Below are 24244 nucleotides of genomic sequence, written 5' to 3'. Positions count from 1 at the left end.
CCTTTCAAGAATCATACTCTTCAAATGTCTACTTTCCTGACAAAATCATCACCATCTGATATCATTTTACTTATATGAACATATTGTAATTTTACTATATTCCTTTTTTTGCTTAAAAGGATGGTCACTTGTATAATATAAGTAAGATAAAGTATTCTTCATATAAATCTTAGACTTAAACCTCTTGTCCTTAACAACTTTAGTAATAGGCACATCCAAATAATTCATAACTTCATTTATTTTGTGGGTGAGTCTTAAAAAAGTGTGTAGTTCCATTAATATATGTAATAAGTTTCATTAACTTTTCTTTGGAATCTACCTACAAATTGCAGATGCCATCCAGGAATCTTTTGTATAAAGTCCAACATCCAGTATAATTTGAATTGTAAATATATATCTATTCCCATACATAAAGTATTAGGTTTGCAAAAGTGGGGGCAACTAGCCCCCATAGCTGCACCAGACCTCTGTTGGTAAAATTCTCCTTCAAAATGGAGAAAATAATTTTTAGTACTAAATTTGTAAGGTCTGCAAAAACCAGAATATCATTCTTTGACATACACTTCCTTTTCCTTAACTCTTCCTCGAACCAAACCATACCTTCATTATGGGGTATACTGGTGAATAAGTCCACCATTTCTATGGTTACAAAAATAATTTCATTTCTATAAACTTCACTTTTTTTCATTTCCACCCCACAATTTCTTTTAATCTTTAAAATTCAAAAATGTTGAAGGGGGTGTATCTTAGACCCATTTGCCACAAGCATTGGCCTCAGGGGGTAATTTTCCATATTATTGTGTACCTTTGGAATACCAAACAAGGTTGAAATAATAGAGTCAGCATTATGTAAGTAGTCATAATCTTTTTTATTTAACAAGCAGTCATGGTGTAACTCTCAAGAACAAAGTCAATCTTGTGATAGGTTAAATTAATCTCATTCATAGATGCTATAGTGTACTTATGAGTGTCATTAAGAATGTCCATCATTTTACCAGTATAAATAATACTAGCCATAAGCACAGTCTCACCCCCTTGTCCGGCTTCATCACTCTAAGGTTCCTGTTTCCTTGAGTATATCTTAGTAAATTTTTCTCTTCCACAGTCAAATTAGACTTAAACTTATTTTCAATAAGCCCTTTCCTTAGGTGACTCTCCAAAACAATTTCCAGGTTCTTTAATTGCAGATGTAAAGGGGGGTTGTAGGTGCTTTTCTTATTTAACTCACCACCCTCTGTTTCAGGGTGCTTGTTCACAGCAAACAATATTTCAAAAATGTTCTTCCTCAAAAAAAAGCTTTAAATCTATCAATATTTTACTGATGTCACCCTTCCTTCTAGGGACAAAAGTAAGCCTCTTAGAAAACAATGTAAAATAAACATCAGTAACCTCCTCTGAAATATAATTATAAATATTGTAGCTGCCTTTCACATATTTAACCCCTTCTTTAATTATTTGATGGTCAACTATTATTAATTTCTCCTCCTCCCCCTATTGGGTTGATAGTAATAAGAAGGGGGTATTCTAAAGGGTCATCCAAATGCATTTACCTATCATCTCTAGAATTATTCTGTTCAAACCCCCTTTCCCGTTAATCACTTGTCTCTTTACCATTGTTTCTTTCTTAGTCCATCTCTCTTCAAAAGAAGGTGCTTTTTTGTTTGGGGTATGCTCCACATATTCTATATTGTCCCTTTCTAATTTCTTAGCTTTCTTTTTCATCATGTTTGAGCACTTTTCATCTATACTGGCCGTAATATCATAATACTTTTTCTTTTCTTTATCAACAGTAAAAAGCAAATCATTCACAATCCACGTGTTAACCTCTTGTATTTTTTATATAAAAAAATTGAGGTTTCTCTCATTCTCTTTAATAATAGCTTTAACTGTTTCTAGCCCACATGCATCAGATATTTTCAAAAGTTCAGCATGAAACTCAGTGCCTACACTACATTGTTAGGATACTTGAGCACTCTTAAGCCATTCGGCACTATACATTTCTTAACACACTGACTCAAATAAGCATTTTCAATCAACAATGTCCTATATTTCAACATAATTTCATGCAAAAACAAAGAAAATCATAAGTCTATTTGCAATAACCATATTTGCAGAATTCTATAAATTGTCATCAGAGAAACTATAATTTTGTTTAACCAGTCAAACACTGGTGTGTTATTAACATAATGAAAATTATTATTATTAGATCTGTGAAAATCGTGGTAATTACAGTGCTTTTTTGAAAAGTCCTTCTCAAAAAGTCACCATTTGTTTCTCCATGGACTCCATTTCTTCCAGGATTATGATGAGAAAGGTTCGAGAAAGACTGGCATCCTGAAAAAACTGCATCTCCTTCATTCTCTGCTGCTCATCCGCCATCTTGAGAATCAGCTGATTCTCTCTCACTCTCCTGCCTCTCTTCCCTGATTGGTCTCAAGTGTTCTTGGTTCCCAGGGAAAGAGCCGCCATTCAAAGCTGAAGCTAAAGTTTCACATGCAGGGGTGAGCAGTTCTGTTATCTGTGAAAACTGGCTTCCACTTTCCTCAGCTCACCAACAGTATTAGATTCCTTGAATGAATCCATAGCACCTTGAAATAAACTGCTTCCACTGTCTTCCATGTACCAAAAAACACAAAAACAAGAAACCAGTACTACCCCAAAGGGAAACCAGTAAAATACAAAAGCACTTGTGAACCAGTGTGTCCAGTGCAAAATAAGCAATTTATTAAAAGGCCAGCAAAAAACTTAACGCTTTAACTGAATCACCACGTTTTCTTTCCAAGACTTCTTCAGATAAAATTACACATAAAATTGTTGCCTTTATATATATCAAAAAAGTCTACCTATCTTTTGTACACCATTCAGTAATAGTCAAACAGTTATTGAAACAAATTACAGATTTAAAAAATAATGACAGTACTACTTCTGTATAAGAGATGCTATAAATAAATAAATAAATGCTGCATCCTGTATATGAAATAAAAAACTTGTGAATTTATAAATGTTAAAATTTGATACATATAAAAATTTCACATATAAAAAATATTATACAAGTAAAAAACATTGTTTTTAATTTTCTGCATTTAAAACAGCAAAATATTACTCTCTCTTTACTGCCATCTTGAGACCAAAGCACAAAAATGCAGGTGGACATAAGTAGAAAAAGTAAAGTACAGAAATCGTATCCTGTGGCAAGTAATTCACAATATAGCCCCTCTCATTTTTAATGCTGAACTTGTAATTAGAAGCCCAGGACTTAATGAGAATTTGTTAGCTTCCAGGATTAATTGCCAGTACAATTTACGATACTCAATTTTGTTTTCCCAGGAATCCCCCTTAAAATACAGTATTCCAGAGCTGCTTAGATTAAGCTTTTGTTAGATATTATTTTGCTAGATACTGATATTTTAAGCTCATTACTCACCATAAACTGATAGTTTTTCAGGTCTTCTCCCGGTGGAGGCTGGACCCGCTCTGTTCGCTGTCCTCCCTGCCCCCATCCCCACACTCCCCCACAACTTCAACCTTATACCAAGCCTGACCCCTCCCATACTTCTCTTTCACCTATCCCATAATCCTCCTAATTATTCCCCTATCATACCATACCTCCTAATTACTGTACTCTACCTCCCCACCCATTTCTAAATATGGCCATGTAGTACTCCAGCCCATAAACTACCACTACCCTGCTCATATTCTTTCTGTTATCACACTGCACTCAACCACCATCATGTCTATCACAACTGTTCCTTTGATCTTGCTTCTCTCACTTACACTTTCTCTCCTAACAATAATCACAACTTTCCAGACACTCATCATACCTCCTACACCTACCTGTACAACCAGCACACATAACCCATATTTATCAAGTTACTCAGACATCCACCCTAGCTTATTCACAGCTAATACTTTTGTACTATCCAAAGTGAAAATCCTACCTCTCCAAAGATACTCCCATTATCTTACCAAAAGCAGCAACTACACCCTTTTAGGAAAAAATGATAAGTATAACCTACATATTTTGCCAAAGCACTATTTCCCAGTACGGTGATGTACAGCGCAACCCAGGCCCAGCCCCCCACAGCTCCAGCAAACCTAGCAGATCTCTTAAGCTGTCAACCATAAATCTCCAAAGCCTTAGAAACAAGACACCTAAACTCCATGCGTGGATTTCACAGTACAAGCCAGATTTTACAGCAGCTACCGAAACCTTGTTGAAATCATATGTAAAAGACACTGCATTTCTTCCCCCAGGCTACTCATGCCTGAGAGTAGATCGACCCAACAAGAGAGGAGGAGGAGTAGCAATACTCTTCCCTAGCAAATATACATTAATTCCCTACTCAAAACCAACACCCAACTTCTCCCCAGCCGAAGTACTAATCTCTATATTAAAACTTAACCATAAAAATTTTGCATAATTGCTCTGTATATTCCTCCAGGAAACAACATACCAATATTAGAAAACTTGCCTGGACTTCCCAAAATATAGATAATGAAACCGTCATTCTCAGTGATGTAAATATCGATTGGCTAGACATAGGCCACAACAACCTCTCAAAAAACATAAATCTTTACAACTTCTTCCAACTAATTGAAGATATCACCAGAACTCACAAGAATAACAATTGGGGCTCTGCAATAGACTGGATATTAGTGTCCCACCCTTTCAATGTCATCACTGCAGGCATACTACCTAATACCATTAGTGAACACCACCCACCATATATCATACGCAAAAGTACTCCAACCCCAGGCCAACACCAGTACAAATCAACCAGAAATTTTACCAAGTTCCATTCATCCATATTTAATGAAACCTTAGCTAAAGTAAACTGGGAACCCCTCAAATCCCTACCACTTAATGAGGCTGTTGAATTCATTTAACTCAACATTTCTAGACATCCTAAATAGGCAAGTACCCACCCGCCAAAAACAAATAAAACATAGCCATGCAAGCTGGCTCTCAAAATCCACCAAAGAAGTAATGTCCACAAGGGATAAAATCTGGAACTCATGGCAGAAAAACAAAGACCCCTGCAATTGTACTACATTACAAGCAACTCCATAACCAGGCAAAACATCTAATAACCACTGATTAAAAAGCCCACTACTTCCACCTACAAAGCCAACATAAAAATAATCCCAAAAAATTCTGGTCCTCCATCAGCCAACTATTGCACTCAGGCTCTCAAAGCAATCCATCCCCTGACCCACAAAAAACTCCCACTGAACTTGCTATTCTCTTCAGTTCCTACTTCATTGACACCATAGCTAACCTAACCGCCACCTTTCCTACAGTTAACAGAACCACCGCCAAGACAGCTGATGACTAAATCATTTCAGAAAACAATATCCAAGAAACCTGTCCTAAAATTCTCCCCCATACCCACCAGTACAATGAAAAAACTTTTACTCAAGCTAAAACCCTGTACTCTGGCCCCTGACAATCTACCCCCACACTTCCTGCAGCCAGCAGCAAACTCTATAGCTTATCCCATCAAGCATACTCATTTACAGATCAATTAAAGAATCCCTTGTCCCAGACATATGGAAAAAAAAAACATTCATTCTCCCCTTACACAAAGGTGGCACCAACACAGACACCACAAACCTTCGACCTATACCAATTCTCTCACTCCTCTCTAAAATACTGGAAAAATGCATCCATGCCCAACTCCTCAACCACCTGCTTGAAAATCAAATTTTATCACCCACTCAGCATGGTTTCAGACCAGGACACAGCACCACTACCGCACCCCTATCCTTCCTTGATACAGTTAACCGGGCACGGGATTCTGGTAAGATAATTGCTTCACTTTTCCTTGCCCTCTCCAAAGCTTTTGATACCATTTACCACACTATCCTCCTCTCTAAACTATCCACCCTCTACATTTCTCCCCTACCATACAATGGTTCAACAGCTATCTCTCCAGTAGGCAGCAATCCACCAAATGGCAACAATCTTACTCTCCCTTCCTCAGTACTTCCACAGGAATACCCCAAGGCTCCATACTTGGTCCTCTCTTATTTAACATCTTTATTAACAAGTTTCACTCCACTCTTCCACAAGGCTCAGTAATCCAGTATGACTCTACAACAAAATAATATGCACTGCAGATTCCAGCTCTGAACTCCAGCAAATTACCCAGAATGCCCTCACCTCTACTGAATCTTGGATGCTTAACACTCATCTTGCCCTAAATCCAAAAAAAAACTAAACTAGTAATTATTACCCCTAGGAAAACCACTCCGCTTGATAAAAAAAAACTCTTCACTATGCAAGCCCAAGACAATACCACTATAGAAGCTGTCCCACACACTAAACTACTAGGCATTATTATAGATGAAAACCTTAACTTTGACCTGCACGTAAACAATAACATAAAAAAAAAAACACACCAAAAGCTGGATATGCGCTACAGGCACCAACACTTTCTTAGCCTCTCTATTAGACAAACCCTTGCAACTACCTTTTTATTACCCTCTGTCCTTTATGGTGCCCCTCTCCTCACTAATATCCAAAATTCTACAAAATCCAAACTTGCTATGTGTTGCAACAGAATAGCAAAATTTGCCACCACGGCCAAATTCTCATCCCAGCACTGTAAGTCACTGAAACAATTAGGGTGGCTGGAGCTCCCTACCATCTCTCATTCACCCAACTAACTACAGTGCACAAAATAATCTACAGACCCACAGACTGTCCTGCTCTCTCAGCTCTACTTGCCAAATACCATCCCGGCAGGCATCTAAAATCTGAAAATCATCTACTTCCAAAAGTAGATAAGCCTACCTTACCTGCTGGTCAATTCCTCTATTCCTTCACAGTCTCCAAACTATGGAACTCACTTCCACCTTCTATAAGAAACACAGGCAGCACTGCCACCTTCAAACAAATACTGAAAAATCATCTCAACTCTTCCTGGCTATGTACCTGCTCTATAACCTAACCTTCACTCTCCTTATACGATTACTAAACTCCTGTGTCTTTTGCTACTAGTGTCTGATGTTACTTTCTCCATATTTATTTTTTATTTTTATTTTAACTTGTTGATACTAGCACGAGATATTAATATCTCTCTGTTTATACCTCTCTGATTGAATTAATTAAATTCTGCTTTAATGTATATTTTCTGTATATATTACTGTAATTAAACAAACTAGATTCCTGTTTTTATGTATATATTGTGTATATGTTACTGTATTTACTATCTGTAACACTGTTTCTACTTCTGCACCAATTAATGTTTATATTTTTTTCTGTATCTATGTTCTTATTGGAGCTTTTTTCCCCGGGCCTCCACTGAAAATGGGCTCTTTTAGGCCCAGTGGACTTTCCCGGTAAACAAATGCAATAAATAAATAATATAAGTAAATAAAATCAAAAGGAACTACTTCTATCACAAAAAAACTTATACAGTAAATTCTCAGTTAACCTGAACTCAAGCAACCGGCAAAAAATATCGAAGAAATACTGTACAGTTTTATGTGCTGCACTTTGTTTCCCTTCCACAGAAACATACCTTGCATTTTTAGAGTTTTAAAGTTTTGAAAAGAAAGATGGGAATAAAATCCCTCTCTCCCAATCCTGAGAACAAATCAAATCAAACATATAGTGTATGGAACAGTATTAGTTAGGCCTATGTTTAATAGTAACTCCCAAGCAACCAGAAACTACAGTTATCTGACATCTACCAATCCCCGTGGGGTTACTGTATTTTGCATTGGGCAACCTTCTTAAATCCTTATATAAACTATTTTCTCATCCTTAGTTTTTATATCATAGTAATGTTCATATGTTCGGCTCCTTAGGGTTGTTTTTGTTTTGCCATTATAGAATGCATTACAGCATTCACTGGTAACCAAATACACTAACTCCTGACTATTGCAATTAGAAAAGGAAGTTCCTTTAATAATTTTGTTCCTACTTGTCAGAAAAAAAACCCCACTTTCTTTGTGGGCAATGTAGGCACACACACCACACTTATGTACCCATCCTTTTATTGCCCTTAGTCTTAACCTTACATTCCACCAGGTCCTTTATATGCTGGGCCCTCCTATAAGTTATATTGAGGAGATTCTTAAAATCACATCTAAATCGGAAAACTGAGAAAATTTCTTCCATTTATCCCCAATGATCTTAGAAGAAGGGTCTCCGAGCTACAAGCTCTCAAGGCAGTGGAACCATTTGTCATATTCCACCCAGAGTATCACTCAGGACTAATCCATCCTTTATGCCCAAGGTGGTCACAGACTCATCTTTGATTTAAGCCGACACTTGCCCACCTTCTTCATCACGCCTTAGAATATGGGGGGAAGAATCCTTCACTCCTTGGATGTGCACAGACAGCTTTGCTACTGTCTTGACAGAACAAAATCCTTCAGAAGATCAGACCAGCTCTTTGTGTCCTTTGCCATTGGCTGTGAAGGGAAATCAATCCCCAAACAAACTGTCTCCAAGTGGCTCTCCCACTGTATCTCCTTTGGTTACAGCTTTCGTGGCAAAAAGCCTCCTGAAACTGTAAGGACTTGCTCTACTAGAGCCACTTCTTCCTCTGCTGCCTTCCTGAAAGGAGTGCCTACCAAAGACATTTTGGAAGCTGCTACCTGGTCATCTGTGCATACCTTTACCAAACACTACCACGTACCTGCATTCTCCAAGTCTAGAGCAGGGTTTGCCATTGCCATCTTGCAGGACATCCTCTCTTCGCCATAAACTTCCTTCCATCTTCATCTCACCTTTGGGAATCATCCTACAAGTTAGGACTGCAACAGTGAAACATGAAGAACATAGTACAGTTGTGGACACTTACCATAAATGGAGGTGTTTGAGTGTATTCACTGTTGCAGTCTTCTTTCCCTCCCTCCTTCCCCCTTTTTACCTACAGTAGTAGTCTGCTGCTTGTTTCTGCAGTAACCAGAGGGCCCCCTGGGTGTTTACTCTGCAGGCCACTTTTTTCTACCTTTGTTGCTTGCTTATGCTTCATCCTGGGGCCTCCTGCCTTCTAATGGGCAAGAAAAAACTGATGTCATGGCATCAGCTGGCTCCCTTTATACCCAAGCATACTGACATCAGGGTAGGGCGTCTGCCAGCCTTAGGAGGAGTGAGAGTTGTACTCTGGTGGTCAGGTCAGCCAAGGGCTTTCACAGCAGGAAATCCCACAAGTCAGGACTGCAACAATGGATAGACTCGAACATCTGCATTTATGGCAAGTATACACTACTGTACTTTCTTGTAATAGTATCTTTCCAGTGGAAGTAAATTTCCCTGCTCTTGGGAAATATGTATGGCTTTCATTTGTAGTGTAATGCCAACTCTGTGCAGATGTATCCTAGATGCATTTGCTGTCCTGAACAGAAGTAGTGTATGAAGTCATATTGTTAAATGTTTTGTTATTTGGTCATTAACAGAAGTTGTGTACAAAGCATAGTGATAGATCTTCATGATCCGTTTATCTGTTTCAGCAGACTGAACTGGCCAGTGCAAGCAGTACAGATTTGACTTCATAGGATTTTTCAAAATTCGAGCTTCTTCTTTAACTTCCATAATACTCTTTGCTTGTCACTTTTCCAGATCTAGTTTTTTCCCCAGAAACTGAAGAAAACGTGATAAATTTTTGTCATATTGTTTGCCATTGCAAAAGTGCTAAGTCTTGGGACTTCAGTCAGAGAAGGCCCAATGTTCTGCTCCACTTCCAGAGATTTTACCCTCCCCATCCTAGCAAGGCACAGCCCCCCCTGAAAAGAGCATGCTCTTGATACAAGAGGGATGTCATTTTCTAAATGGCGAGGGCAGAATGCCTCCAGTTTTAGTACATGAGGATACTATTGCCATCTTCATTCCTTCTTCCAAAGTATGACAAGGTAAGAGTCATTAGTTAGTGAAAATACTGAGAGTACTGATGTGTACCCCATTGGGGAGCATTTATTTTGTTTGTAGGAAAGGAGTTTTTTCAAGTACCTGGATAGATGTTATTTTCCAAGGTTAACAGGTGCTTTTCTTGCAGAAAGCAAATTTCTGCTAAGTACTTTCTCATTTACTGTTTGTTTTATTTAGGGGAGGCGCACAGCATCACCTCCTGCCTTCATTAAATTATTCTAGGTTAAGCTAGATGGACATCAAGATAAGAGCAAAGTCTCTCCCAAGTAAAGGAAGTGCCCACATGAGAAGGAATCTTGGGAGGGTGGTAAAGTACCTATTTTATCTCACAGCTTCAGTGGTTGCAAAGGAGTAAGGCCCAGTGAGATGCTTTTGTAGCCCCTGACCCTGATGACTGCTTGGACTAAGGCCTGTTGTGATACCCTTCGGGGGCCTACCATGCTTGCAGTGGAAAGTACATCCTCCCAAGTCAAAACCCTTCAGCAGTCAGTCAGTCTGGACATCTCCCTGCAGAAGTCCAGTTTTGACACTGTGTTATAAATGGTGAGGGAAAATGCCCTCCGATTTCGTGCATGAGGATATGTCTGTTTCAAAAATCGAAGTTCTCTGTGTCTACCTGCAACCAAAGAATTCTAAGGTGGCTACTGCTACTAAAAAAGGATTAGCTGGGTACCCCCCCCCCCCACACACACACACACACACACGGGCACCTTCTTTTTCTTGAGATCTTGAAGATACCATCACAGCAGCCTTCAGTATTATTAGGTCCCAAGCTTAAGAAAAGAAAAGAGTTGTCTTACCCCTCCCTCCCTTAAGAATCAGAATCATCTGGCTTTTGTGGACCAGCTGTCTTCCCCTCTGTCTTAGATGTCAGAGACTTGGTCACCTTTTCCTCTGCATCTTCAGCAGAGGATTTCTCATCTGGGGACACCTTCAATAAGATGAATTTATTTTTTAGATGATGAAACTAAGGATTACTGTGAAATTAAGATGTGTAGAGAACTTCTGGCTTACTAGGTGTAAAACTCTTTGGTATTCCTAGAAGATACAATTATGAGTACTGTCAAGTTTTTTCACAGGGTTGTGGAATCCTGTTCGAACCTGTATGAGAACCCAAATGCTTTTCTAACCATCGTGTCAACAAAATATTTATCGTAGCTCTAAACAAAAATCTTGATCTCAGTGACCAGAAAAGTAGAACATTAGACAAATTTGGGAAAAAGGCCTATATACTCTAGCTTTCAAGAACCCAAACTGGCAGGACTCGCATGTTACTGTGCAAGAGGTCTTCCATGGCCCAAATTAAGGACAAGGTTGAGGAGGTAGAGGACACAGCCCTGAGAAATAAGTGCTGGAGTTATATAACCTCTCATCCTTGGTTGGTAAGCACTCTAGGAGGTGCGGCCGCAATGTGACACTAGTCATACAAAAATGTGTTTTGTCATTAGAGACATGCCCATCTGAAGACATTGTCCCTTTCAGATCTTGCAAAAGCGCAGCTTCTCAGTACCCCTTTAGAGTGAGAGGTGCCTCTTGGACCTGTGACTGAGCAAGACAAGGGTAAGCAGTGAAATAGGAAGAAAGACCAGTTCAAAACAAAACAAAAAATGACAGGCTGATTGGGGTCGTGGGGGTGGTCCAGAGGGTACTCACAGCCAAGGTACCACAAGGGGAGGCATCAGCTGTGACTTTGAGTTTTTCCTGTCCTGCTCCACTCAGATCTCACATAAACCGCATTATTCCCATTACACATCCCACAAAAAATTAATATCCATAAAATAGGGAGGTATGTGGGTAGGGCTTTTTCTAAGAGAATGGAATGGGGGGGGGGATCACTCAGGATTCTTGGATCTTAGGAATTTTTAGTCAAGGTTACAGACCCCACTAGAGAGAGAGAGAGAGAGAGAGTGTGTGTGTGTGTGTGTGTGTGTGTGTGTGTGTGTGTGTGTGTGTAAATATATATGTTTGTTTATATATATATATATATATATATATATATATATATGTATGTATGTATGTGTATATATATATATATATATATATATATATATATATATATATATAGAGAGAGAGAGAGAGGCAACCATCTTAGCACCAAGAGAATAGAGAGAGCTAATGTAGTGTATACTATTGGACCTTTTAAATCAGGGCTGTAAAGAGAGTACTGGAGCAGGAAGGGGGCACAAGTTTTTTCTCTGTCTAGTTCCAAGAAAATGTGGTACTTGAAAGTCTATTTTAGTCTTATGAAAGTTAAGTAATGTACTTCTGGTGCCAAAATTCAGAATGCTATCTTTGCGGACCATACTGCCCATTCTGTTCTGTTGAACCTTTATTGTGACCCAAGACCTACAGACAGACAGTTCATTCCTCAGATTCAAATCAGGGGTCACTTAGTACCAATTTAGTGCCTTTCTCTGTTTATTTCTGATACATACAGAATTTTTGCAAGTTGCCTGACTCAGGCAGTTGTCTGCTGCTGGACTAAAAGCATTCATATTTATCCTTATTGAGATGAGTGCCCCATACAGGTCTCGTCCACATCAGAGATGCAAGCAGCCCTGCAGTTTACCTTATGCTTGCAGACTCTGGTTTCTCTCTGAAGCAGCCAAAGTCATAGCTTGTGTCCTCTGAAAAAGTCCAGTTTTCTGGTCAAGATGAACCAGATGGCCATCCTTTCTGTCGGAAGGTGCTGTTCTTAACCTCTTATTTCACTACCATACAGCACCAGAATCAGATTGAAGCCAGTAAGGAAACTGGTGTACATGGCCTTCTCGGCTATTAGGATTCCTTCAGGCAAAACTTCATATGAGGAAACTGTGGTGTTAAGGAACAGGTAGTGCTAGCATACCCACTCATTGCAATACTCCATTCCCATGCTATTTTTAAAATAAACTATTTTAATGTATACAGCAGTGGTAGCTGAGTCAGGGATCCCACTTTAAAGCTAGAGCTGAACACCCACACAGTCACCGGAGACTCTTCAGATGGAGTGTTGGTGGGTGGGCTTAGCTCAGCTAAGGTTTAAATGCACTAGGAACTAAATTCAGAGGAAAACAACGTGCATCAGTATCAAGGAGATGTCTGAAATCCTAACCATAAAAACATTCCAGCAAACCTGTCATCCAAGGGCACTGCATATTCTCAGAGACGACACCCCGATTTAGTAATCAGAGAAGAACCTGGTCTTATCTTTTAAGCTGGCTGACCATGGGAACATGGTTTGTGACCCAAAAGCCAGGCTGGACCCATTGGGTCTCTTTCTTCCTTTCTCTGGCCAATTCCTTGGGAGACTGGTTATGAATGGATAGTGAATGGGGGTGTATTTCTGGGTTTAGTGCATGGGGGGGGGGACCAGAAACAGACTTTTTTACATCTCCAGAAATATTTACCTATGAACATTTTGCAGTTTGGCACTAACCTCAGAGGACTGGACAACAGATACCTTATCAGTATGGTGGGCAGGCTTGTTTGTATATACCTTTCTTCCTATCCCCCTCTTATTTGGGTAAAAGAGATGATCAAGGAGTACAAACCAAAAACTGTTTATAGCACCCTTTTGATCAAGACAGCACTGGATGTTCTTCATGTTTCACTGTTGCAGTCATCACACTTGGGTTATCTACCTGCAGGTAGCCCTCAGTCTGCCTGAATACCAGAGTCTTGGGATTTCTGCGTTGGATGCTGTCGCTTCTTCCATGACATCAGGTCATCAGGGGTATAAAACAGGCAGCCGACACCATTACATCAGTCTTTCTTGCTCAGAAGGAGCCCGAAGCAGAAGCAGTTTACAAGTGCCGGTCGGCCGCTACCTGAAATTTTCATTTTTCAAGTTTCAAACCTGAAGTCTTCTAAAGCTAAGTACCACGTTGGGGATTCTTTTTTCTTGCCCTAACCGATGTCAGAAAAAGTTAACAATTTACTTGCCTGTGGAAAGCAAGTACCTCACAGAAATTTTCATTCTTACTGCATCACCTGTTTAGGCCCAGACCACGACGTCCCCCGCTGTCGGTTTTGTGCCTTAACGCCTGGACCATTCATCGCCGGGCTATTTTTGTTGCTAAATTCTTTTGCTCTCATTCTCCATATTCCGAAATGGCTTCGATAAGCCATCTGACTACCGATCTTCCGAAAACGCGTAAAGATATAGACAGAGATAGACCTCATAGGTCCAAAACTGCCAACGACACTTCTGTTAATCTAGTCGCCAGTCCACCGGTACTCAGCGAGGGCCTTTGCAGCCCCTGATGTCTGCTTCTGCAGATTCGGAGGCCTCTGCTGAGACCCATTCGGAGTCCGGTATCCTGCAAGATGCTTCTTCGACTATGGAACCTGTGGATGTCTCTACCTTGGATGGGTCTGGAGCCGCTGTGCAGGCACTGGCTTCTGAGGGTGTATTCCGACCTACCAATGTTCGCATTAAACCGACAGCTTCGTTTTTCTGCTAAAACTACCGAGTTTCTCAGGCCCAGAGTACACACTACACCTAGAAAACTGACGACCAACGCGCATGCTCAAGGTCCCATGCCACAAAAACAAATGCTTAGAATGGCTGAAGACCTTATCACCCTAATTAGGGAAAGCCAGCCTTCCCCTACTAAGAGACAAAGGATTGAGTTTCTTTCTGATTCTACAGACCAAGAGTCCGATGACTCTGACCCTTCTGATTACCAGGACATACCCTTATCAACCTTTGAGGATTCAGATGCAGAGGAATCCATTCCCTCTGCCTCCCCTCCAGAGGATTTTTCTTTTCGTGAAACCTTGCATACTTTGAGACCATTTCCGCTGGGAATGCCAGGACTACCCTCAGTCCAAAAAGAGATACAGAGAATTTTTCAAGTTGCCTCAGCACAGGCCTCTAGCTATACCCCCTGTCCTGGATGTTGTAGATGATGTCTTCATGGAATCCAGTCTTACTCCAGACACTTTACCGCCGACCCCTAGAAAACCTGACAGGTACTACAGAGTACCTGATTCTCACAAATTTCTCTTTAAGAATTCTACTGCGGATCCAAAGACCATTTCCCAGGGACCCAAAGGTATTAAGGCTACTACAGCCAAAAAAAAATACACGTTCAGACAGCGATTCCAGGGCTTTAGATAGATGGGGAAAGAAGGTATATAACTCTGCAACTCTTGCCATCAGGGCATTGAATTGCCAGTTTCACATGTTGAAGTACTAGCAACATATTATGGAACTAATTAAACAAAAATGGTGTTATTTCCAGATTGTGCTGAAAATAAAGATTTACAAGAGTTAATTGCAGGGCTGCAGTCACTGGTCTGTACTGAGAATGCATGCTTGGCTGAAGGAACAAACCTTGCCAGACTATGTCAAATCAATATTACTAGACACTCCTTTAAATCAGGACCGTTTGTTTGGCACCAAAGCAGAAGTGGTTCTTAAAAAGATGGAAGAAAAAGCTAAATCTATGCAAACTGTTAAATAATTCTTACAAGTTCAGCCACTTAGATTCAGTAGGCATTGGCCTTCCTTTCCTGCCCCTTGCAGAACTTCCGTCCAAAATCAGGGGAACCAGATCACCAAGACTACAGTCTTAGGGTATGCAAAGATCTAAACAATAGAGTGCTCCCACCTCAAAAACAGGGAGTGGTAAGCCACCCCCTTATGGAAAAAGTTCACAATGACTTTTCAATTATCCTTCCCAGCCCTGCCCAACTACTTCCACCCCTAGGAGGAAAACTTGCCCTTCATGCCAAAAACTGGATGTCCATTACTCAGTACCGATGGGTTCTAAACATTGTATCCCAGGGGTACAGATTCTACTTCCATTCACTGCCAACCCCAAGCGGGTTTCCAGACCTTCCTCCAAACCAGTGGGCAGAGGCTCAAAAGCAAGTACTTTCCCTGCTTAATATCAGGGCCATTCAACTTGTTCCACTACAACAAAGAGGACGGGGTTTCTACTCCAAACTGTTTCTGGTGCCCCGAAAAGAGGGCTCTTGGCGCCCTATCCTGGATCTATCAATTTTCAACACTTTTCTGGTGGTCCCAAAATTCAAAATGCTTACCCTGCAATAGCTTCTCCCTATGCTAGCCAAGGATGCCTGGTTAGTCACCCTAGACTTAAAAGAAGCTTAACTAAGAAATCCCCATAAGGGAGTCTTGCAGGAAATATCTACGCTTCAGGGCAGGCTGTATGCACTATCAGTTCTCTGCACTTCGTTTGGCTTCTCTATTGCGCCCAGAGTATTCACAAAATGCCTGGCTCCAGCCATTGCATACTGCAGGCAGAGAAATATCCATATTTTCCCGTACTTGGACGATTGCCTGATTCAGGTGGACAGTCAGGATTTGCTACTTCAGCACCTGGCATTTGTAAAAAGACCCCTGTCTTCATTGGGGTACACCATCAATGAAAAGAAATCACAACTGGTGCCCAGTCAAAAAATTGTATTCCTGGGAGCAAGCTTGAACGCAACTTCCCAGATGGCATTTCTCACTCCAGAAAAACAGGTCTACTTGAACAACTACTTCCAACAAATGGCCACCAAAACCCAGCTATCTGCAAGGAAAATACTGCAAGCCCTAGGGTTCATGGTCTCATGCATTCTGCTAATTCCATATGTAAGACTGCTTATGAGGAAACTTCAGTAGTACTTAAAAAGTCTTTGGTGCCAACATTCTCAGGACCTGGAAATAGTCATTCCTATCATACCTTGTCTAAGGGCAGAGTTCCTTTGGTGGGCAGATGCATGCAACCACAACAAGGTACTGCCTTTCACTTGACCCCCCACCATCCAAATCCTGACTACAGACGCATCAGACTATGCATGGTGGGCTCGCATGGCAGGTAAATGCATTCAGGGCAAGTGGAGCCCAGGACAAATCCTCCTGCACATCAATCAAAAAGAGATGTTAGCTGTACAGTATGCTCTGACAGCCTTCAAATACCTAATCCTTCCAGGACAGCTGCTGATAAAAACAGACAGCACCACAGTTATGTGGTACATAAACAAGCAGGGGGAACCCATTCTTACCCGCTCTGCAGGTTAGCCATGGCCCTGTGGAACACAGCCTTGAGCAACCAAGTGCATCTACAAGCTCAATTCCTGCCAGGCAAACAGAATTCACTGGCAGACGACTTAAGCAGAAATCTTCTGGATCCACACGAGTGGAAATTGGAGCCCAACACCTTCAACCTTCTAATCCAGAGGTGGGGGACACTGGATGTGGACCTCTTTGCCTCCCCCCGAGAACCACCAGTTGAGCAAATTTTGCACCAGGAACCCTCACAGCAGGGCCTGGAAGGTGGATGCCTTATCCTTCAAATGGGAAAACCTCTAAATTTATGCCTTTCTACCTCTGCCCCTCCTCTCAAAGGTACTACTCAAGATCAGACAGGACAGCCCAAGGGCAATTCTTATTGCCCCAGACTGGCCACGCCAGCACTGGTATCCACTCTTACACAGTCTGACAACAGTGCTACCCTGGCACCTTCATCAGACACCTTCCCTGCTGTCTTAGCAGGAGGGACAGATTTTGCATCCACAGCTGCAAACCCTAAATCTTGCAGCCTGGCTTATCCCCTGAATACTCCACCAGTAACCCTCAGCAAACAGGTGCTGGACGTCATTCTTGAGGCCAGAAGGCCAAGTACTAGGAAATCCTATGCTGAAAAGTGGAAAAGATATTGTTCATGGAATCACTCTCAAGGAAAGGACACAGCTGTGCCCTCCTTACCTCAAATCCTTGATTACCTAGCAGAGCTACTCCACAGAGGCCTATCCTTCTCCTCCATTAAGATTCATGCCTCTGAAATCTCAGCTCATTATAATACTGAGCCACCTCTATTCTCTCACCCTCTCATTAAACAGTTCCTGAGAGGGGCTAACAACTTAAGGCCCCCTAGGAGAACACCCACCCCTGCCTGGGACCTTAACTTTGTACTGGAAAAGCTCATGCTTCCCCCTTTTGAACCTGTGGCTTCAGCAGAGTTAAAATTCCTCTCTTGGAAAACAGCCTTGCTTCTAGCCATAACCTCAGCTAGAAGAGTGTCTGAGTTACAGGCACTAATGGCTGTGGAACCCCTCATTATTTTCCACGCTGACAGGGTTTCTCTCAGGAATAACCCATCCTTTATGCCTGAGGTGGTCTCCAGTGTGGCTCTAAACCAAGCCATCCATTTGCCAACCTTCTTCCCTAATCCTCAGAATAAAGGGGAAAGGATCCTGCACTTCTTGGATGTGCACAGACAGCTGAGGTTTTACCTTGACCGGACTAAACCTTTCAGAAAATCTGACCAGCTGCTAGTCAGCTTTGCTACAGGGGCAGAGGGCAAGGCCATTTCAAAGCAAACCATTTCCAAATGGATAGCACACTGCATCCATTTCTTCTACAAGCACCATGGAAATCCTACCCCACAGGGGATCAGAACACATTCCACTAGGGCTACTTCCACCTCTACAGCATTTCTCAAGGGAGTCCCTACCAGGGACATTCTGGAAGCTGCAGCCTGGAGTTCTGTACACACCTTCACCAAGCATTACCACTTACCTATTTTTTTAAATCCAGAGCTGGATTTGCTACAGCAGTGTTAGAAGACCTGCTAGCCAGCCCTAACATCTGTTGACTGCCTCCACCCTTCCTCAGCTTTGGGAATCAACCCAAGTGTGATGACTGCAACAGTGAAACACAAAGAACATAGTACAGTTGTGTACACTTACCATAAATGTAGATGTTCAAGTGCATTCCCTGTTGCAGTCCTGGTTTCCCTCCCTCCAGCCCTCTGCTTTTCTCTGTCTTTTTTTACAAGTCCTCTATATGGCCATTTTTTTATGGCAGTGGTATTTATTTTTTACTGGTGGTGTTCCACACCATATACTAGCTTCCTATTTGGTGTGCTCCTGACATCTGGGGCAAGAAAAACTGATGTAATGGCATCGGCTGCCTGTTTTATACCCCTGAAAACTTGACGTCATGGAAGAAGCGACAGCATCCGACGCAGAAATCCCAAGACTCTGGTATTCGGGCCGACTGAGGGCTACCTGCAGGCAGATAACCCAAGTGTGATGACTGCAACAGTGAATACACCCGAACATCTACATTTATGGTAAGTGTACACAACTGTACTTTCTACCTCCTTCTAATCACAGTAATGATAGAGACTTTCCTGCTGCCTCAGTATGTGGACCTCTTCACCCAAAACAAAGTTCTACTCCGACCTGAAGACCCTAAAGCTAACAGCTTCGGTGATATAGCATTCATCCCCTTTAGGCACATGTTTTCTGAGGACATGCTTGTTGTCTAAAGAGAGGCCTAATACAAGAAAGTCATATCTAGAAAAATGGAAAAGATATACTCCCTTTGGGGTAGGAAGATGCTCAGAACCCTAACTACTCTTCATTGTCTTTGATCCTTGTACCTGTCAGTTCTTTATGTCAGGATGTCTTGTACCTCAGTGAAAGTGCACGTTTACTATTTCTGCCTGCCTGCCTGCCATGGTATCTTCTCCTTTACTCTTGGTCACTGTTGAAACAATTTTTTCAAAAGGTCTCATACCCGAGCACCTCAAGAAAGCAATGTCTCTCCATGGACTTCAACTGTATGCTAGAAAAATGTACTCTGCCACTTTTAAGCAATAAATGCAGTACTCAAATACCTGATTTGAAAGACTGTTTTCTTTGTAGCCATTGCATCTGCCAGAAGGATAGCAGAATTACAGGCTCAGATATGCAAGCAGCCCTTTCTCATACTTCACAAGACTTAGGGTCTGCCTGTGCATCAACCCTTATAGTCATACCTATGGTGGTAACAGAGGCCTTTCTAACTTGGTTGCTGACCTCCATGTATTCTGCCCTATGCAATAGAATAAGGTGGAAAGGAACTTGCACATCCTGGATGTGCAGAAGCAGCTGAGATTGTACATAAAGAGGACTAAAAAAGTAAAGACATCAGCTACGCTATTCATAGCCTTTGGAAAGGATATGGACGACAGGTCTGTCGCAAGGCAAACTATTTTAAAATGGTTGGCTTATTACATTTACTTCTGTTACACATTCTATCACAAGTCTGTACCAAAGCAAATGAGAGGACACTCTACAGCAGCAATAGCTACCAGTATGGCCTTTCTTTGAGGTGTCATCATCCAGAACATCTTGGAGTCATCTACATATTCATCTGTCCACATCATCTCAACTCTATAAGTTGGTTATAAGCTCTAGAACCAGGACAGTTTTGCCATGGCCATTCTGCATAGACTGCTAGGATCAGTAACTTCTCAGGGGCAAACATCCACTGTTCCATAAGCTGTGGGACTGAAGAGTTTTCAGTAATGCAGCAGTGAACAATATAATGAACATAGTACAGTTGTGTAGGAATTTACCGTAATTGTAGATGTTCAAGTGTGTTGATTCCTGCAGTAATATTTCTGCCCTGTGCCTGGGGTTGGGATGGATACCCATTTACCTATTCCTTCACTTTCCCTTTTTTCTACCCACACAAGATGTCCTCCTTCCACAGGATTGCTTAGTACCTAGACAGGGCACTTTAAGGGTTATTCTGGTTGAGCTAGAAATCCTTATGAGCATATGTCACCTATGTGGCTAGTTCTCTAGCTTCAGACCAAACCCTTGCATCTGGCATGAACAAAAAAGAACAAACATTTACAGTCTACTCAACCACACTTTATTTTTCTGTTTAAGGCGAATTGTAAATAAATTATTACAGAGCACTGGTTAGAGAAATAGTGAAAAATGTATCACTTTGCTAGAAATGGGAAAACATGGCTGCTCCTGTTTTAGCATTTCAATGCAAGTCCTCTTTTTTCTACTACTGCTGCTGCTATAGAGACCTCATTAAAAAAAAGACTTGGTAGATATTTTTTCTTTTTCTATATTATATTTTTTTCTTTGTATGAAAGGCTTACAAAGAATATCCTGGTGTCAGCACTGACGTCCAGTAGCTACAGAAGTAAACTCTGCACAAAAAAGTAAGCACTGCACTGGCACTTGTTTAACGAGTGGTTGTGCTGCGTTGTCATGTATAAATTGTCTTGTTAAACTAGTAAACTTGGATAAGTTGGAGATAATCAGGCAACACAAAGTTCCCTACAGTTAGCAGCCCGATGCTTATGGCTTTGAAGATTATGAACAGACTGTTTTGTAACGCAGTCATACTGTTTCCTAACATGTACTTTGAAAAAAATGTGTAAAAACCTTGTAGTACAGTTTATTTTTGTAATATGTTTATATTTTTTTACAGTCATAAGTGAACTGGATAAGGGCCATTTTCATTCGCATCCAGCACCACAAGGCAAAGACAAAAATCTTATACAGAAACTGTGTATAGAAGTAAAGACAAACATTGAAAAGGCAGACAGTAATAAACAATGTGTGTATAAGTGTTACAGAAAGCAAACATCAGCATTGAAGAAGGGGAGAATATTTTCAAAACAGACAGTTAAAGTATATAATTAAATAGTCAGGATGGCACAGTGGTACAATGAGTTACCTTACCACAAAACAAAAGCAGTGCCATGGCGAAACATTCTCTACAGTGTAGTAACTTTAACAAATTTCTATTTTTTTTATGCTGGACTCTGTTGAAATTAACGACTTCTGTGGCAACTATAAAGTACTATTAGAGTGCAGGCAGATCAAGCTTAAAGCTGATAAATTTCCTGGCCTAAATGAGAATGTGAATATAAAATGTTTTTTTGCAAGCACAGAGTTTATAAAACATTAAACAAATACTGCTTGATGTATATAATTATGTATATATTCATTTAAATGCTTATGGTTTTGGTTTTGAGTTATGTTGCTTCTTTAAATTTCTTTGAACATTTGAAGGTGGCTGGGGATTGGTTGTTTTGAACATGTGATTTGGTTGGTATTGTTTTTAAATTTGAAAACTTGATTCAGTAGTCAAAACAGAAGTTCTTGGTGTAAAATAAAAGAATGAAAGTGGTAATATACAGTACTGTTGACTCCCTTATGTGCTGCTTTATAGAACATTTTTCCTTACTACTTCACAGTTAGATGTTCTCCGATTTGTTTCTTGACAATGATACCTTTTTTTTGGAGTTTCCATGTCCTCCCTGGATCCTCGTGTTTCCTCCAGGTACTTCAGTTTTCCTTCCACATTCTATAGACATGTGAATGAACTGGAAATGGTAAATTATCCATAGTATTGGTGTGATATGGAAGAAACAGCTGACAAACTACTTCAAGTTCCTTAGTTACCCAGTAAACAGCGTGAATGGCATTCATTATTCTGGGTGTCATTATAGGAGTTAGATGAGGTTCATTAACACTAGGTGGATACTTACTCATAATGGCATGTTAAGTCATGTATAGGGCAAGGAATATGCCGTGCCTTCTGTTGTCTCTGTTTTACAAACTTCAAAATTGTAAGCTGGAAGCCCAATGGTCGATGCACGATGAATGAAACCCAAGATGAAAATGTGAATACGTTCTTTTAATAGACCATAAAAAACAATTTAGACATTAACATTTAGCGCTTTCATCCACACTATGGTGGACTTCTTCAGAATGTCTAACACACAATTCTCACTGTTTATTTAAAAACTTTTTGGTGCCAATTTATAGTAGATTTAGTTTTGGTGGTCGTCCGATCACAGTAACACTGCTTAACATTGCAGGAATGGTTTATTGTTATACCACTTTAAAATTCAAAGTGGACGGACTTTTGGCGCCAAAAAGTTTTTAAATAAACTGCTTACAATTGTGGATTTTCTGTTGTTGGTGGCTGGTGTCGATAATCATTGTTTTACAAAGTTATTTTTCTTTAATGAGTATTTTTTGATCATTGTTGTGAAGAGGTAGAAGTAAGAACTTGTTTCCTATGCAGTTTCAAAGAGGAGACCATGTCTGTAGTTGTAAAAACTATAATTTGTAAAACCATGTTTGTGGTATTAACAGTAAGTTTTCATTGATTATGATTTTGCTTATTTCTTGACTGTCCTCTGAAAGGGTCCTTTTGAGAGTTCGGATGCTGTATTATCTTCGAGTTGAAGTACTGGGAGATGTGGCGGATAAGGCCTTAGAAGGATGTCTTGCAAGGTAGGATACTGTTTCTCTAACTTCATGTTAGCTACTGTTGCTGCTTATTTTGTTTGTAGCCACCTTAAATCGTATTTGATGGAAGAACGAGTCAGCCTAATTGTTGAGAGTTTTAACATTTTAAATGTTACTTTCCTTTAAAATAAACTATTCCGACTATTTATTTTGTTCCAGATTATGGTAAATTTTTCAATGCACTTGCTTGATGGCAGAAGAATGTTAACCTGTATAGCTGTTTGGAGAAATTTAACCTATCTAGTCAGACCTTAAGGGTATTTAACCTTCTTCCTGCCCTCTTGAATGCCTCTGGGAATTTCCCACTGCCACCCATTTCAGCAGTCCATTGCATGGATACAAAACATTGTTTGCAAAGAAGCACTTTTGCCAATGTAGAGAGTGGTTGGTAACTACTGGCCCTTTCTTGTTCCTCTGATGTCATCCTAACATGATCTTGTACACGTATATCATGTTTCTTCTGTCTCTAGTGAGGATAGTAGCATCTCCTATGGTCATGCCTCCACATCTACATACTCATCCCACACATCCTTCTAGTTTCCAGAGACTCCTTCCAGCAGCTTGGTGTATGTCTCATTGTATGATCTCTACAGCTGTGTACAGTATTTGATGTGTAGCCTGACCAGGACTAGAAAAAGGAGGAGTTGCATTTTTGCTTCTGGAATCTATCACCCTGAGGATGTGTCCCAGTATTCTGTTTGCTGCTGATAATAACCCTCTAACTTTGCTGCTGACAGTTCACTTCACATGTGATCAACATCTGTGGATCATTTCCCATTCCTCTAGCTGATATTTCACACTAGGGATGCTGTGGTTTAACTGGAGTGCTTTTCATTTTCCTCTGATAGGCGTCATATTTGTACTAACATGTTCAGCTTTACCTACTCCTCTTTTGGACTTACTACTCCAACCCACACACACACACACACACACACACACACACACACACACACACACACACACACACACACGTTGTTGTTGTTGCTACACTTTTTGCACTTTTGACATCAGTGAATGGTGTTAAACATGTGCTGTATGCTGTCAAATATATCAGAGATTAACTCATCAAGAAGTAATAAACTCAAAAATGACTCCTGCATTACTCCTTTAGTTGTTTAAAGTTGTTTCTTTTACTTCAAACCTCCAAACATGTCATGATCTAGTTTGTTTAGTTCATCAGTGTGATTGTACTGTGACCTGTACTGTTTTCCTAATAGTTATGTGTGAGAGACTAATTTTGAGATCTTGTTTGAAGGATAGTTGTCGATCGTCTGGTCAGGATAAAACAGACGAACTGTTGTG

General features: G+C 40.6%; 1 protein-coding gene across 3 annotated transcripts in view; it reads left to right on the top strand.

Annotated features, from left to right (window-relative positions):
* The window catches only part of CHD6 (chromodomain helicase DNA binding protein 6), a 2211516-nt gene that overhangs the window by 1147026 nt on the left and 1040246 nt on the right, over positions 1–24244 (top strand). For all 3 annotated transcript variants that reach the window (XM_044090190.1, XM_044090189.1, XM_044090188.1), the window contains one exon: positions 22838–22927. In XM_044090190.1, the coding sequence (XP_043946125.1) occupies positions 22838–22927 (90 nt within the window). The remainder of the gene's footprint in view (positions 1–22837; positions 22928–24244) is intronic.

Source organism: Protopterus annectens, chromosome 12.part0 (assembly GCF_019279795.1).
Source record: "Protopterus annectens isolate FY-2018-M chromosome 12.part0, PAN1.0, whole genome shotgun sequence".
NCBI classification, from domain to species: domain Eukaryota; kingdom Metazoa; phylum Chordata; order Ceratodontiformes; family Protopteridae; genus Protopterus; species Protopterus annectens.
This window is presented reverse-complemented; position numbering and strand designations above follow the sequence as displayed.